This window comes from Pelmatolapia mariae, linkage group LG22 (genome assembly GCF_036321145.2).
Source record: "Pelmatolapia mariae isolate MD_Pm_ZW linkage group LG22, Pm_UMD_F_2, whole genome shotgun sequence".
Taxonomy (NCBI): domain Eukaryota; kingdom Metazoa; phylum Chordata; class Actinopteri; order Cichliformes; family Cichlidae; genus Pelmatolapia; species Pelmatolapia mariae.
Window position 1 is genome coordinate 34,392,996 of NC_086245.2, and position 16,071 is coordinate 34,409,066.

The following is a 16,071-nucleotide window of genomic DNA, read 5'->3' on the forward strand; positions in this document are numbered from 1 at the left end:
GGTACACATTAGGCTGACATCTGGGGCCAGAGCTGCAACTGTTCTGGGCCAGCAGTGTGTCTGCAACTGGCTTGTGCTGGGCCATGTGTGGGCCACCTCTGGCAAACCAGGTCTGGGCCACCAAAGGGCCGTCATTCTTTGTGGTATGTGGGCCATGTGTAAGCACATTATGTGGGCTAGAGCCGGACCATACCAATTTGCTATGTTGGAAAATGTTATTCGCCAGTATGAGAATCAACCCAAATACACTGCCAGTGCAGTAAAAGCACACCTGGATAGAAAACACACACAATGAAACACTATGAGGAGTTTTGCCCCAGAGCCCAGACCTTAACATTACTGAAGCAGTGTGAGATCACTGTGACAGAGAAAGGAACAAAAGGCAGTGAGCATCGAAAGAAGAGCTCTGGAATGTCCTTTAAGAACAGTCCTTGAAGAACTCAGCCTGAATAATAATAACTAAAGAAAGAGAGTTCAGTCTGTGTTAAAGAATTAGGGTTTTTTTTACAGACTGTTTACATAATTCCCATTTTAGCAAAATAGAAAAAGAAATAGCAATGAAAGGCAACTAAAGACCTTTGCACAGATTGTACCTGAATAGATGGCATTGAATGGAAGATGGTTGAATGTAAATCATGAATGGCTGTTGATTGGTTTCAGAATTTTTTGATCACAACTTTTACATGGATAGGCAAACTGTGTGGCAAACCAATCAGGCGAGGAGCAGGCCAGAAAACAGAAGACATACAAATGGAAACGGCAGGACACCAGCAAAGTGTGAACTGGTTGGCAGACTGAAAGCAAAGTGATGCAACCTGGAGCAGTAATCGCAAATGATGGGCACTGAAAGAAAGAGCGAAAGCAAAAATAACAAGGAAAACAACGTGCATGATTATAAAACAATCATGAAGCCAGGCACTTGTTCGTCAAACTCCACAATCTTTATAATGCACTTAGTGGCCAGCTCGCTGAACTTGTCCCACAGACCGAGGTCCAGCCTCACAACAACATGCATATGAATAAAACAATCATACTACGAGGACTGGTGTAAATGGTACAGGATTGTTGCAATGTCACTGTTTGCCCGTGAAGGAACTAACGTGGTGATCATAAATGTTACACTTTCCACGTCTGCAAGTCCAGCAGGGTACCCACCATCAGACAGGCACGCAGACATCCACATAGAGCCTCGTCTGTTTTCTTTGCGTTCTGTTTGCTTGTTTTCTATTGTAAATTCATCCATGGAGAATTTAGATCTCAACGCACCAATACACATGCGCTCCAGTCGGTAGACTTCAAAGAAGTATAACAGTATCGACTAGTAGGCTGTACTAGGAAACACTAACTGACAGCAAAAATGGGACATGGGAGTTTGACAGTCAAGAAAGAATGAGTGGCTATCCATCTATCTGGATTTTTGCTTCACACAACAGCTCGCACAACTGTATTAAAAATGACACATTAAAAATGTTTGTGTAGTTGCCCTAGCCTACAGAAACACTGTGATGTGGCAGGAGTGCACACAGTGTGACTCACAGACCTCAGGAGATATGGAAACAAAGCCTTTGTGTTACTGTAATTGACTGTTGCTGTTCCAATCACAAATGCAACTGCTCAGAGATGCTGACAGAGTGCTTTGTCTCACCAAGCAAACTCCTTGGACAATTAGCTTGTTTATTCTCCATAAATAACTATTATAAAGTCAAGAGCAGAAAGCATCTGAGTTCACATTAGATTTACAGACTAACCAGAAAGACTAATTATTGTGTATTTTTCATGTCAGTGACAGAGGTGTTATTTAAAATGGTCACATTTCACATGTTTGTTTGAAAAATAAAACCTACTTTCAGGTTTTGTTGTGCTCAAAGAGGGAAAATTTAACATTATATTATGTATGATAATATATTTAACAACAGCAACCTACAGTACAATAGAATACTATTGAACTAGACAGTCACCAGGTTAAACCATGCGATGAACTGCTTGGGGTGCACACCATAACTTCATGAATTCTAGGTACCTTCTTTATTACCAATCCAATGCACACATATGCGGTATCCAATAAGCAACATTCAAATCAGTTCAGAGCTTTTATGTAATGTGTTGTTTCTGGGTTTTTGGTTGATACTCTGTCTCTCGCTGTTAAAATTAAACTACTGTAAAAATAGAGACTGCTCATTTCTTTGTAAGTGAGCAAACAAATTTATCAGGGGATCGAATAATTATTTCTCCTGCTGTATCTGCCAAGAATAGCAGGAAATGAACTAAACAGAGAAATGTGCAGTCACTTGCTTAACTTCAATTTTGGGGATGTCTATAAAGAGCCCATAGAAATAGATGAGCTGGGGTGTTACTCGACTGGTCTTTCACCTAATGAAGACCCACTTCAGTGGCGAAAGGTGAACAGTTGCTGCTTCGCGCGGCGACTTCGGCAGATGTAGTGCTTCCCACGGTTACGTCGGCTTGCAAGTCGGGATCTCTCCATCCCTGCTACATCTGTTCCAGCTGAAAGATTTTACTTCTGCTGCTGGACTTATTTGAAATAAACTGAGATCTCCTCACTCATCTCAACATTTTGACCTGAACAAAAATGTTACTTCAGCTGAGTGAGTACACTTATGATGTTGTTAGCTGACTGCTGATTTTTGTAAAAAACAAACAAACATACAAAAACCCCTCTTAATCTAAGCCTGATTGTTTTTAATAGGTTTTCTGTTGTTACTCATTTTGAGGGAGATGATTCATGGTTTTGTTGCTATTTTAGAGTTAGATTTAGCGCACTGTGACACACCATTATTGGCAGTTGATTTGTTTTTCAAGTTTTACATGAACATCTTTTGTAGTACTGCATTTTCACAACTCACATGAAAGTCAGCTTATTTTATTTTTCCGCCTTGTGTTCGTTGTCTTTTTGTGTATTGTTCATAATGTGCTAATTGATGTGGCCCACAGTTAAGCGGCTTTTAAAGTGTGACATTTTATTAAAGAATGCGATTAATGGTTTGAAATGCTGTTGTTCAGGGTGTTTTGGAGATTGTCCCTGACAGTAATAAGTCTACCTACCTGTTTGCCAACACCCCACCTTCATCTATATTGACAGTTAACTATGTCACACACTGTTCAGTCTTTTAATTCAGCTGATTTTTCAACTAATATTTTTATATAAATGAAAAAAAAAATCTAGATGTAGGCCTGTGTTTTTAGCTGATTTAGTTTCAGTGTTACTTGGTCCTCGCTGTCACCACACACACTGATGTAAGGAATATTTTGCTGAACATTAAACAGAAATGAAGAAAGTATTTAAAGTGAGCTCCTGCAGTAATATTAATCCATTTAACGCTGTTGGAGGACATTTTTGTACAGAATAATAATTTTTACTTTTGATGTTTTATGCACATTTCAAATAGTGGAGTTTTATGTGTACTGTGGTCTTTTCATGATGTTTTATTGCTTCTTTTCCTAAGGGAATATTTTAAAAAAATGACTCCACCATTGGTCATATTCATCTAATAATAACAGATATGTATTTAACTACAGTGACATTTATATTTACATCTTTATATTTATATTTACATTTATATTTATACAATCTTAAGCCAGCAAGGAATGCAGAAACATGTCTGCATGCTACATGTACATGTATTGTGCAGACAAAGATTAGATTGTATAAATTAATCTGATCTTGTTTATCTTGTTAAATTGTTAAATAGTGATTTTGTTTGTCTGTTTATGGGGGGCCACAGATTAACTGAAGAACAGTGGGTCGAAGGGTAAGGGTGGTTAAAACCAACCTCGATCTCAGGATGCCAATTTTGGACAGGTCACAATAATTTACGCTGGCCTTGTAATTGCAGAAGTTAATGGTTTTAATATTACCGCTTCTCTTATTCAAATGATTGCTGTCATAATGAGAGAAAAGGTGTATCCTCTGGACAGGGGAAAGACAGCAGAATTCATGGTTCCATCGACCACAGCAAGTCTTTCAGGTCCTGAAGCAGCAAAACAGCCACAGACCATCACACTACCACCACCATATTTTACTGTTGGTATGATGTTCCCTTTCTGAAATGCTGTGTTAGTTTAATGCCAGATTTAATGGAACTCAAACCTTCCAAAGAGTTCAGCTTTTGTCTCTTCAGAATATTTTCCCAAATGTCTTCAGCATTGTCTCGATGTTTTGGGCAAATGTGAGACGAGCCTTTGTGTTTTTTACTTTTCCAGCAAGTGTTTTCTCGTTGAACTCTGCCAGATGCCATTTTTGCCCAGTCTCTTTCTTATGGTTGAATTATGAACTCCGACCTTAACTGAGACATGTGAAGCCTGTGGTTCTTTAATGTTGTTCTCAGTTCTTTTTTGACCTCCCGAATGAGTCTCAGTGTGCTCTTGGAATAATTTTGGTAGGCCAGCTTCTCCTGGAAAATATTCACTGTTTCAAGGTTTCCCCATTTGTGCATAATGGCTCTCACCATGATTCACTGGACTCCCAAAACCTTAGAAGTGGCTTTGTAACCCTCTTCAGACTGATGATTGCCAGTGACTCAGGTGTTTCCTTCGATCGTAGCAATATTTGTTGCTTTTGAGATCTTTTAGCTTGGGTCACGGAGGTTCTATTTAGGTGATTTCTTGACTCAACAGGTCTGTGAAACTGAACACAGCTTTCCAAAAAATGTGGTTAATCACAGTTAATTCATGATTTAACAAGAGGGGCAATGACTTTTTCACACAGGAATAGGCAGGTTTGGATAACCTTTCTCCATTAAATAATGAAATCATCATTTGAAAAACACATCTTCTATTTACTCTGGTTATCTTTGTCTAATATTACAGTTTGTTTGATGATCTGAAACATGTAAGTTTGATATCTAGTGATTAGGGGTGGGTTTTGATTATCGATTTATCGATTGAAATCGATTCTAGCTTGGATAATGTAAAATCGATTCATTAAAATCCTGAATCGATTTTTAAATCTAAATTTATTTTGTCCAAAACGCCAGAGCCTCAGGTTAAACCTCACAACATTTCAACAACCACCAAACAGCTAAAACAGTCAATGAGAGCAGGTACACGGATTCTGCACAGAGACGTAAACACAAAGCGCGGACCCGCCGACGCATCAGAATCAGTGAGATGTGACTTTCTCACCCGACAGCACGGACACGGTCGGGGCTGAAAGCCGGCAGCTCGCTGATTCAGATCTGTCAGCGCTTTGTGTTCACGCCCTTTTTGTGCTGATTCAGAAGCTGCAGGTTTTATCTCTCTCCAAACAATATTGAGCGAACCAGCAGCAAAAGAAGATCCAAACTACGCTTCACATAAACATCGTCATGAATTCTCTCTGACTTTTACTGTTTTGCTTCCACCACGATAAAATCACACATCATGCACAGCTCTCTCTCTCTCTCTCTCTCTCTGTACTTCAAGAACAGTTTCCCCTCTAAAAATCTGTTTTCTGCATTATTCGCTTGCTTGTTACACATGTGTCTACCGCTGTTTACAGCGTTTGCAGTTTTTTTCCTTTTACTTACTTCCGAAAAGAAAGCCTCATTTCTACCGTTCAATACTGAACAAATTTAAACTTTTTAATTATGCAAAATTGCAAAACGCTCAGCTGTGTCTCTAATAAAACCTCTACAACTTTGCTCTGCTTCACTTCAGCAGCATCAGGTAATGTTCATATGTTGATTAATGGTTTTGTTTTGTTTTTGATCTACTGCAGAATATTTTTATAAAATCCCAGACCAGGAAAATCACCTTCATGTTTTTCTGTGTTTTATCCTCAGTCACTTATACACAAAGGCATCTGCTGGGATGCTTACACTTTTGATAAAGGCTCACAAGTGTCAGCTTTCTTTTTATAGATATAAAAATATGGAAATGTACTGATGCATGATCTGAATCGTGGATCGAATCGATTCGGGACCTTGTGAATTGGAATCAAATCGATTCTAGAAATCAGTGACGATACCCAGCCCTAATCGTGATATATAATTTATATATCTATAGTGAGTTGTATGTAAGGCAAGACACCAAGGAGGGAGCAAAGGACATGTAGGCAGAGAGATCAGGCTGGAAAGGATGTGCAGCAGGTTAGAGTGATTGAGGACAAATGAAAATGTGCTACCAATTAGAGAGAATCTACTGAGAAGATGATTCAATTCAATTTTATTCAATTTTATTTATACAGCGCCAAATCACAACAACAGTCGCCTCAAGGTGCTTTATATTGTAAGGTAGACCCTACAATAATACATACAGAGAAAACCTGATGAAAGGATGAAGATCTGATGAATGAGAGCAAGAGGAGGACAAATGGAAAACAGTTAGTGAATCAGGAACTGCAGGGGATTAGTGAGGAGGAAGGGAGAGCAGCTCTTATAAGGAAGAGTGGAGTTTGGTTTAAGACGGCTTACACAGAGCAGCCCGACAGTCCATTGAAAAGACGGCAGAGACAACCAGAGGAATCTGGCTTTACAGCACATTCATTCGTCTGAGGTTGTATGAGAGGCAGTTAGCACAGATGCTGGACATCGTCACAAGCAAGAAATCTATTCACAAGCCAATAAAGAGAGAGAGTCAGATAAATGGAGAGAGGGACCATTAAATATGATCTGGGGTTAAGTGAGCAGCACATTAGGGCTGTGCTTAAATCACAGACAATGAGCTCCAGTCCACACAACAGCATTACGGACACATAAAACTGACTGACATCCAGATTCATAGGGAATGAGGATGTGAAGGTGCAACACACACGTGTGTGCATTTGCTCAGTGCACGTTGGGCTGATGGCCGATATTAAAACAACTTATCTTGCTCTTCCTTCTGGGTGTAAAGGGAAAGGCTAGAATAAGGGGAACTTGAGAGGACGGGGGAATAACACCCCCCCCCCCCCCCCCCCCCCCACACACACACACAGTTAATTACACCAGTCCCATAATTCAATAGGACCAAACAAGAAAGTTGCTGGGGAATTCTGATTTAATTTACCAACATTTATCCAAAGAAATCAGGCAAGTAGCAACATTACAAAATACACTAGTAGTGTGAAAAACTGTACATCAGAAAAACTCATGTGCAGATGCAGAGATGGAAAAGGCAGTAAAAGCAGCCACCACATGTGAAGGATTGTGATAGCACGCAAAACTCTAAGGTAGCAAATATCATCAAGCTGAGCACTGTATTGCAGTGGCATATACCACCATCATCAGTGCCTGGAGCCAGTGTGGCTCAGTGCTTTATTTTGTCTTTGAAACTGCCAGGCTCATTTTTCATTACCATCACTGTCAATGAAGCATTATTCATTGTTGAGCTAAGCCCTCTCAATTGCACAGCTATCTCAGCTAACCCAGCAATGAACTCCTAAATAACTGCAGACCAGGATTTGAATATTTCACCACATAATTGGTGCTTTAACATAATCTAGGGGAGCGGGAGCTGGTCCACTTTTCAGACAAGCACGAATCAAAAGGCGCATCAGGATCCAATCGATTGTAATAATGAGGGATTTCTCGCAGTCTATAAACAAGTATAATTAGCACGAACCACACTAACCACTCCAACAAACAGCAAACGCTGCTTACACTGAGACAACACAGTCAGTATACAACTGCATACATTGGAGCAAAATTGCTGTACTATAAGCCAGTTTGTTCCCCTTTAAGATCTCATATCCAACTCTACTCAGAGGTTTATTATCACTTCCCCAAAAAGAGAGGCATTACTTCATATTATAACTGCCAGTGGATTTAAAAAAATACTCACTTATGAAATCTGATGTGATGAGATGACTAAAACTAGTACTACCACTAAATCATTAAACATACACCCCAGTCTCCTGCTACCAAATGCTCTCCGTTAGGTTAAAAACAAACACAATCAGGTCAATATTATCTCAACATGCTATGAATGTATCAGCTGTAATGCAGCTCCTACTGTTTGCCTGTGAAAGCATCACAGAATTTAGCTGACGTCAAGTAGGAGATGGTACTTTGGAGAGTTTCTAAACATTTCTATGACCTCTTACTTTTTTGCCATGTCACAATGAGTGCAGAACCTTCCCTCAGTGGGAAAGCTCATCTGCTTTCAGACTGGACAAACCAGGTCCTGATGTTTCTGATTGACAAGGCCCTTTGTGGATTAGCAGTCTCCGACTATCTGGCATTTCATTGCTTTTTAGTTTAGCATTTAAATAACTTTAAATAACTCTTGGCCTTGACGTCTACTGGCAGGTGACAGAAGGGGGAGAAAGGCCTTGCGAGCGCCCAGCTTAACTCAGTGCACAAATCTGTGGTTTAATTTACCCGAGGAGAAAAGGACACACGTTGGGTTTACGACATTTATTCCACTTTTCAGACATGTCAAAAACTGGAGGTTGGAGTGAGCCCCAGCCAGACGGATGGGCAGCTGCCTGCTCTGCAAGAATCTCCCTGATGAGGATTTGCTTTTGACAATGGCTAAGTCTTCCAGTATTTACAGCTTTTGTTTAGCTTCTCCAATCTGTTGCATTCTATAAAAACTGTTGTAAACAAACACTATTACCATCGAACTCTGAGGCTAAAATCATGATGTGGTTGCTGCACTTTTATTCTACTTGTCACAATTTATATCCAATATATGGCTGCTGAGAGAGGAACAACAATTATCACTGAGGTTCTGTGAGGACTATCAGAGGCATACATCTGAGGTCTCAAGTTGCATTACAGGGAGATTTAGAGTACAGTACAAAAGTATGAAAATGAGCTCCTTCTGTTTGTCCTTCTCTTACCTCTTTTCACTCGCCATGCATTATTGTAGGGTATTTACGAAGTGCCCCGAGGCAACTGTTTTTTGCGATTTGGTGCTTTATAAATAAAATGCACTTAAATTTGAATTGTACTGGTGCAGTACCTGGATCAAACCACAGAAACACATTGCCATACAGGGATATGGCAATACAGGGGCATAAAGTCAAAGTAACAATGTAACATTTACTGCATAAAAAAATAATGCAACTAAATGCTCGTTGCAGAAAGACGTTGTTCAGGCACCTTGTTAAATCATACATACCGTCGTGTACTTGCCAAGCTGGCAGAGGGAGGGGAACGTTTCTTGATGAGCCCTACGGATCTTTTCAATGATTGTCTCCAGCTCAGTTGTCAGCTCGTAGCTCTCTGCCAGATCCCGCTTTGGGCTCTCCTTCTTCTTCTTGTTCCGGTCATTTCGAACAGCTGGAGGAACACAAAAATCTGGATTATCCTCTAAACAAATGTAGCTCTTAGTGAAGCAAACAACATATAAGGCACCCCACCCAGTCGCAGCCGATGGCCCTGCCCCTCCCTGAGCCTGGTTCTGCTGGAGGTTTCTTCCTGTTAAAAGGGAGTTTTTCCTTCCCACTGTCGCCAAAGTGCTTGCTCATAGGGGGTCATATGATTGTTGGGTTTTTCTCTGTATGTATTATTGTAGGATCTACTGTACAATATAAAGCGCCTTGAGGCGACTGCTGTTGTGATTTGGCGCTGTGTAAATAAAATTGAATTGAATTGAATTGAATTGAATTGAGCCATACCATGAAGCTATGGAGAAGAGTTGTTAAAAAAAGAGGTGACGATCAGTGAGTAGCAGATACAATGTTTGTTTCCAGACGTACAGAGACGGAGCTGCTCTGTGTCTTTGTGGATCCAAACAAAGCATATGACAGAGTCCCAAAAGAGAAACTGTGCTACTGTATGAGGAAGGCAGGAGTGGCAGAGTAGTGAGGTTATATGAGTATGTGAGGCTGGTGCAGGACACATGTGAGGACAGTGAAACAGTGGTGAGGAGTGCCCGATGGGTTCACATCATGGGATGGGATTACATCAGGGACTACCTCTGAGCCCCGTGTCATGTGCAGTGGTGATGAACAGGTTGACAGATAATGTCAGGAACGAATCTCCATGGACTGTTATGTTTGCAGACAACACTGTGATTTGTTTTGAGAGCCTGCAGAGGTGGAGGAACTCTATGGAGAGAAGAGGAATGAAAGTCAGTTGAAGCAAAATAGAATATATGTGTGTAAATGAGAGTGAGGAAGGTGAAAAGCTGAACATGCAAGAGTAGAGACAGTGAATTTAAATACCTGGCACCAACCATCCAAAGCAACAGACAGTGCACAAGAGAAGTGAAGAAGAGAGTGAAGGCGGGATGGAGTAGATGGAGTCCAGGCTGATTTGTACAAGAAGGATAGCAGCACGAGTTAATGGGAATGTTTACAAGATAGTAGTGAGACCTGATATAATCGGTAGTGAAGAGGCAGTGGCACTAATTGAAAAGACACAAGGCTCAGTTGAGGATGCTAATTTGGGGATGACAGGAAAATGAGCATATCAAGTTAAGTGGTTTGGAGACAAAGTTAGAGAGGTGAGGCTGAGATGGTTCAGGCATGTGCAGAGGCGGGATAGTGAACGTATTGGCCAAAGAGTTTGGAAGATGCCAGACAGGAGGGAAACAGGCGTAGTGGTGACCCCTAAGGGGGACAGTTCATAGACGAAACACAAAAAGTGCAAAGCTTTCATCAAGGCATAAAAGTATAAAAATATTTTGCTCTGTAAATAATCTTTAATGAGTATTTATGTCCCAAGTTGGGATTGCTGTCCGATCTTTGGAAGTACTGTACATCCCTACAATATAGTAGCAGTGTGAGTAGGCATTCATCTGGCTACCTTTAGAATAAGCAATGTCACATATATACAGGCTTTCTGTTGATGCACGTCTTCCAATGTTTTCATATTCTGTCACACTGAACAAACAACTGGAACAACGAATGAGGACTGCTATCTCAGAAACACTTGTATAGAACGTAGGACCCACAGAGGCTCATATATATTCACTTTTACTTAAATATTAATACAAAGAAGACCACCTCAAATATGAGCTGCAAATTTCAGTCAAGCTTGGACGTGTTGATTTTGGAGCAGGGGCGTCTTTCTTGGTCACCAATGTACAATTGGTAAAGTCCAAAAACTACATTTGTCAGTAATAATGCGTGTGTTGCTTTCACACACCTGTCTGCAGATCATATTCAGCAGAAGGACCAGCTTCTTGAAAATACACCAAAATGACTCAGCATTTGGTTATTTACTGTTATTTTCTAACGAGGGCTCACACATGTTAGACAGCAGACTTCCACAATTCTACTTCTTGGTCTAGTTCAGTACATTCAACCACAATCCTGAGGAAGATGGCTGACTTGACAGTTGTCCTGATGACAATTATCAACATTGTCAACAAACGGGGTAAAAAACAAAAGGTCATTTGTGAAAATGTTGACTGTATATTAGTTAAAAGTGTAAGGGAAAGGTGCACAACTAACAGGGACGAGCACAACCTTGAGTTATACTGCAGTAGGTTTGGGCTGTTGGGCGATTCCCACAATGCACTGAGTGTTTCTTCTTGACTCATCTTTTTCTCTCACTACATATTTAATATTTAAACACCACTCTGCATTTTATCATTAGTTATTATTAGGGCTGCAGCTATTGATTATTTTAGTAATCAAGTGATCTATCAATTATTCAATCGATTAACCAGATAAGAAATGCTTTTGTCTCTTGAGCAATAATAACTATTCAAAAGAAAAAAAAACGCAGGTCTTAAAAAATTAACTGCTCACTGGTTTCCATTTTAGGAATTGCAATGTTTTTTTTTTTGTTTCATCTGTCATCTGTTTCATTTGTAAAACAACAACAACAAACAAACAAACCCTGTGTATTTATGTGCCATATTAAATTTTATTATTTAAAGAAAATGTTCTCTTTAATACAAAAATATACAAACATTCTTAAGTAGAGTCAGAGTAAAAACAAAATAAACATGCAATCTAAACTAAGGCATAAAAATGAATCTTTACTCTGTCTTGAAGGCTTTATGAGTTCTTGTACGTGTTTCTGTGTGTTTAAGTGTGCAGTGAATGAGTGAGTTTGTGTCTGTAAGCCTTTAGAGGAGAATGTGGAGGCTGCAATGCAGAGAAGCGAGCCTATCAGCATTCTGAAGTTGCTTTTTGTGCTGCTGAAACAAACTGTTATGATGGTGTAGATGGTAATTAATACTAACAATAATTCAGTGTCCAACCTAACAACCCTCAGAGTTTTACTGGGGCATGTATATTTTTATGGGCTTGTGACAAAAGCTTTAATTTTATATTTCTAAGTATGAATGTAATTTAATCGAGACAGTATTTTATATTGTTTCACTTTCAATCTGAAAAACTTGTGAAAACCTTAAAATAAATATGGTCTAGTCCACCCCATGCCCCCCTTTAGACTCACCCCTGTTGGCTCCATGTAAAATAGGATGGCTGCTGTCAGCCTTCAGCTAGCTGTATAATTTAAACATAGCATCAGACTAAGTTACGAGTTCATCTGCATATGTTACTATGACTCATGGAGATTTTCTGCAGATTTTTCACTGTAAAACAAATGCCAGTGGATGGAGCAGCTATCAAGTTTGCTTTTCTTCACGTTTAAATTTATTGATCAGGTGCTTTGATGAAGGACTCACTGGCTATTTCCCAGTAAAGGTTTTAATGTTGATCACAGGAACAGCACTGCTGCTTTGGATGCTAGAAATATGTTTTCTTTCTCTTAACCTGAGCTCCACGTCTCAGTAACGGCTCCGCCTCTTTGCTCCTCTCGGTGTGTAAACAGACTCCGCCTCCACGTTAAACTGTGCCAGTGTCATTAAGGCAGCTGTGAGCCCGCAAATCAGCTCATCTGACCATGCCACTGTGATGCTGCTGCCCACGTACACATCACTGCTGAAATGCACAAGACCAGCCAGAAAAACCATCAGAGTCTGGCCAAGTGGGGCTGTCTCAGCACTTCAGGACTGTTTCGAGTGCACAGACTGGAACATGTTTAAAGAGACAGACTGAGAGGAGGAGAGCCACCTTTGTCCCCAAAGCCACTCTGCTTTTAATTCCAGCCGATAAGAACATTTCCCACACCAGAAACATAAACTACACTCTTTTTATACTACCGACACTTTACTCACTCTTAGTCACTTACAGTTATTTATTCATCTTTTGGTCACTTTAATTTTAAACTGTGTAATTTTAAAACTGTATATACAGTATATTCTGTGTATTTATTATCTCACTCTTTCTGCCTGTTCTTATTGCTCTAATCTTCAACGTTAGGCTGCTCTGTTGTATGTTAATTGCCCCTTGGGGATAAATAAAATTTTTCTGATTGTGGTGGTGTAGGGTCCTGATTACTCCAGGTTTGTGTTCCAGAGGGTGGCGTGAATCACAGAGGAGGTACTGGTCTGTATTTGTGAACTTCTGGTAAACTTCAATAATGAGGTTTCGATTCCCTTCAAAGCGCACGGCCCAGTCCAGGAATGACAAACAGTTATCCTTTGTGTCTTCCCTGGTGAACTTGATGTTTTTATCCACGGCGTTAATGTGCGCAGTGAAGGATTCCACTTCTTGTGTCTTAATTTTGACCCAGGTGTCGTCTACATATCTGTACCAGTGGCTGGGTACTCTCCCTTTAAAAGAGCCAAGAGCCTTTCTTTCCACTTCCTCCATGTAAAGGTTGGCTACAATCGGTGACACCGGGGAGCCCATGGCACGTCCATGTTTGCGTCTGTAGAATCCCTCGTTGTATTTGAAATATGTGGAGGTGAGGCAGAGGTCTGACAGTGTGAAAATCTGATCGGGGATGAAGCTGGTCCTGTCTTCCAAGGAGCTGTCTTCTTGTAGTCGTTTTCTGACCGTCTCCACTGCCTCTGTTGTAGGTATGCAAGTGAAGAGAGAGACTACATCAAAGGACACCATGGTTTCATCTGGCTCAAGTGAAAGTTTCTGGACCTTGTTGGTGGAGTTTTTGATGTGATGTATATCAGGGACTCTCCACCAGTCACTCTTAGAACTGAAGAAGCTTCTCGGATGAGAGGTGAAACGTCTTCAAGGAAACTTTTCGCTTTTCTTTCCAAGCTCCTTAGACTACGATGACCTGGATGAGCTCTTCACTGAGTTCCCTAGACACTTTCTTGGAGTGCTGTCAAACAAATACTTTTTCATGCTGTAAAAGAGAAGCTACCAGCTTTAGTCAAACGTGAAGACTAACGAGGGGCCTTGGCCTTGTCAAAGTAGAAGACACTGTAAAACTTTCAGCATCACTTATTAAAGGTTTTATGTATACGTTATAGTATGTATGTATTTAAATATGTATGTATAATTCTTACCCTTTGTGGATTGCAAAAAAAATCTAAATTTAATAAATTAACTCTTGTGCACCAAGTTCTTGTTTTTGGTAATAGGGCTCCAATGAACGTGGGCCTTCTGCTCAACCATCTCCAATTTATGGTACATAGTTTGAACATATATGATATATGATTACAGTGAGCTTAGCTTTATATCAAATAATTTTCAAGATATATTGTTTTGAAAAACTGAAAAATAGAAAGGGTCGTGGGGGGCGCTGGAGCCTATCCCAGCTGTCATAGGGCGAGAGGCGACCCTGAAAAGGATAAGTGGAAGCGAATGGATGGATGGATGGAAAAATAGACAGTACAAGCCACACAGGACTACTTAAAGAAATATTGACAAATTTGAGATGAAATGATCCTTTTGTAAAAATGATTACAGATGAATGCAGTACAATCATTCTACATCCCACATAGCAAAATTGGTATGGCCCAGATCTGGATGACTTACCATACCAGAAGTCAGCCAGCAGTGCCGGCTTGACACCAGATCCGGGCCAGACCTGTCTGCTATGTGGGATGGCTACACTGCATGTGTATCTGAAACCTGAGAATTTACCTTTTAAAATGTTTGGGGATGTGTGAAACACAGGCACAACAAAATACTGAGCTTTTGTTTTCCAGTTGTGTGTTTTTGGTGTGAAAAGCCTATGTAAAGTTGTACAGTTATGTTAAGTCATTTATCTATGCTGGTTATTACAAAGAAAAACCAGCAACAACAGCCCTTTTTGAACCATTTCTGTTTAAAATGACACACGCACCTTGTATAAAAATGAAAATAAATAAATAAATAAATAATTGAAGACCATAGAATTAATTCTTTTCTGGAGGTCATTTTGTGTTTTCTTGTATTCTTGTGATATTTTGTATTAATTTTGTATTATGGGTTATGTTTTGGTTCATTAGTAGTCTTTGGTATTCTGTTTTGAGTTTCTTACATTCCTTCTTCAGTTCCTTGATTTATTAGTATTTTCCCTTTGCGTCTTCACCCTCTGTGTGCCTGTGTTTATGTATGTTGTGTGAGTTCTTGTGTCTTGTTTTCCTTGTATTTCATTCTGTGATCCCCCTGCTTTTCATGTTTATCTGTTTCTCCCATCCCATCATGTCTTCTCTCTCTCTCTCTCGTGCTCCTCTGTGTTCTCTCGCTCCCTCCAGTCTGCATCTCTGTGTACTTCCTGTTTTACTTTGATAGTCTTGCGTCAGTTTACATAATGTTATGTTTTGCTCTCTCCCGTCTCGTCTGTATAATCAGTGTCAGCCGTGTTTCCCAGGTGTTTCCTCTTTGCCCTGTTCCCCTCTTGTATTTAGTGTCTGCGTCTTCTTTGCTCGTTGTCGCGATCTCCCTCATCCATGGCTGTGTGTTAACCTGTGTGCCTCATTGCGTCTTAGCTATAATTTCCCAGTCTAGTTTTGTATTGTTTTGCCATTCATCAAATGAAGCTGTGTTTCTTTGAGTTTGAGTCTGCGTTTGGGTCGTTTCCTGCCTACACACAGTTGAAATCATGACAGAAGAATGCGACCAGACAGTGGACCCAGCAGCTTATAATCCCTCCTCTGAGCTCCGCGAGGACATTGTTTTCACAACGGAGTTTCTGTGTCAGGAGTGGTTAGTGCTGCCCATTAAGGAATACCAAGAGGAGATAGCTCTCTGGTTACAGAGGATGATTTCTGGAGTCCCTTGGCTATTCGGATTGCTGCACCCTCTTATCTAGGACTTCCTCATCTCCACTGTGCATGTCCACCCAGAGCAGCAGCTTCAGCCCAGCCCACCGGAGGTTATTCAGCACGGCTCACTGGAGGTTATTCAGGCCAGCCCTCTGGAGGATTTTCAGCTGGGCCACTGGAGGATTC

At 40.4% G+C, this 16,071-nt stretch overlaps 1 protein-coding gene across 1 annotated transcript in view; it reads right to left on the bottom strand.

The window, feature by feature from the left end:
• Positions 1-16,071, bottom strand: part of LOC135933323 (retinoic acid receptor beta-like) — a 117,396-nt gene that overhangs the window by 14,109 nt on the left and 87,216 nt on the right. The window contains exon 4 of the mRNA XM_065471457.1: positions 9,043-9,203. Within this exon, the coding sequence (XP_065327529.1) occupies positions 9,043-9,203 (161 nt within the window). The remainder of the gene's footprint in view (positions 1-9,042; positions 9,204-16,071) is intronic.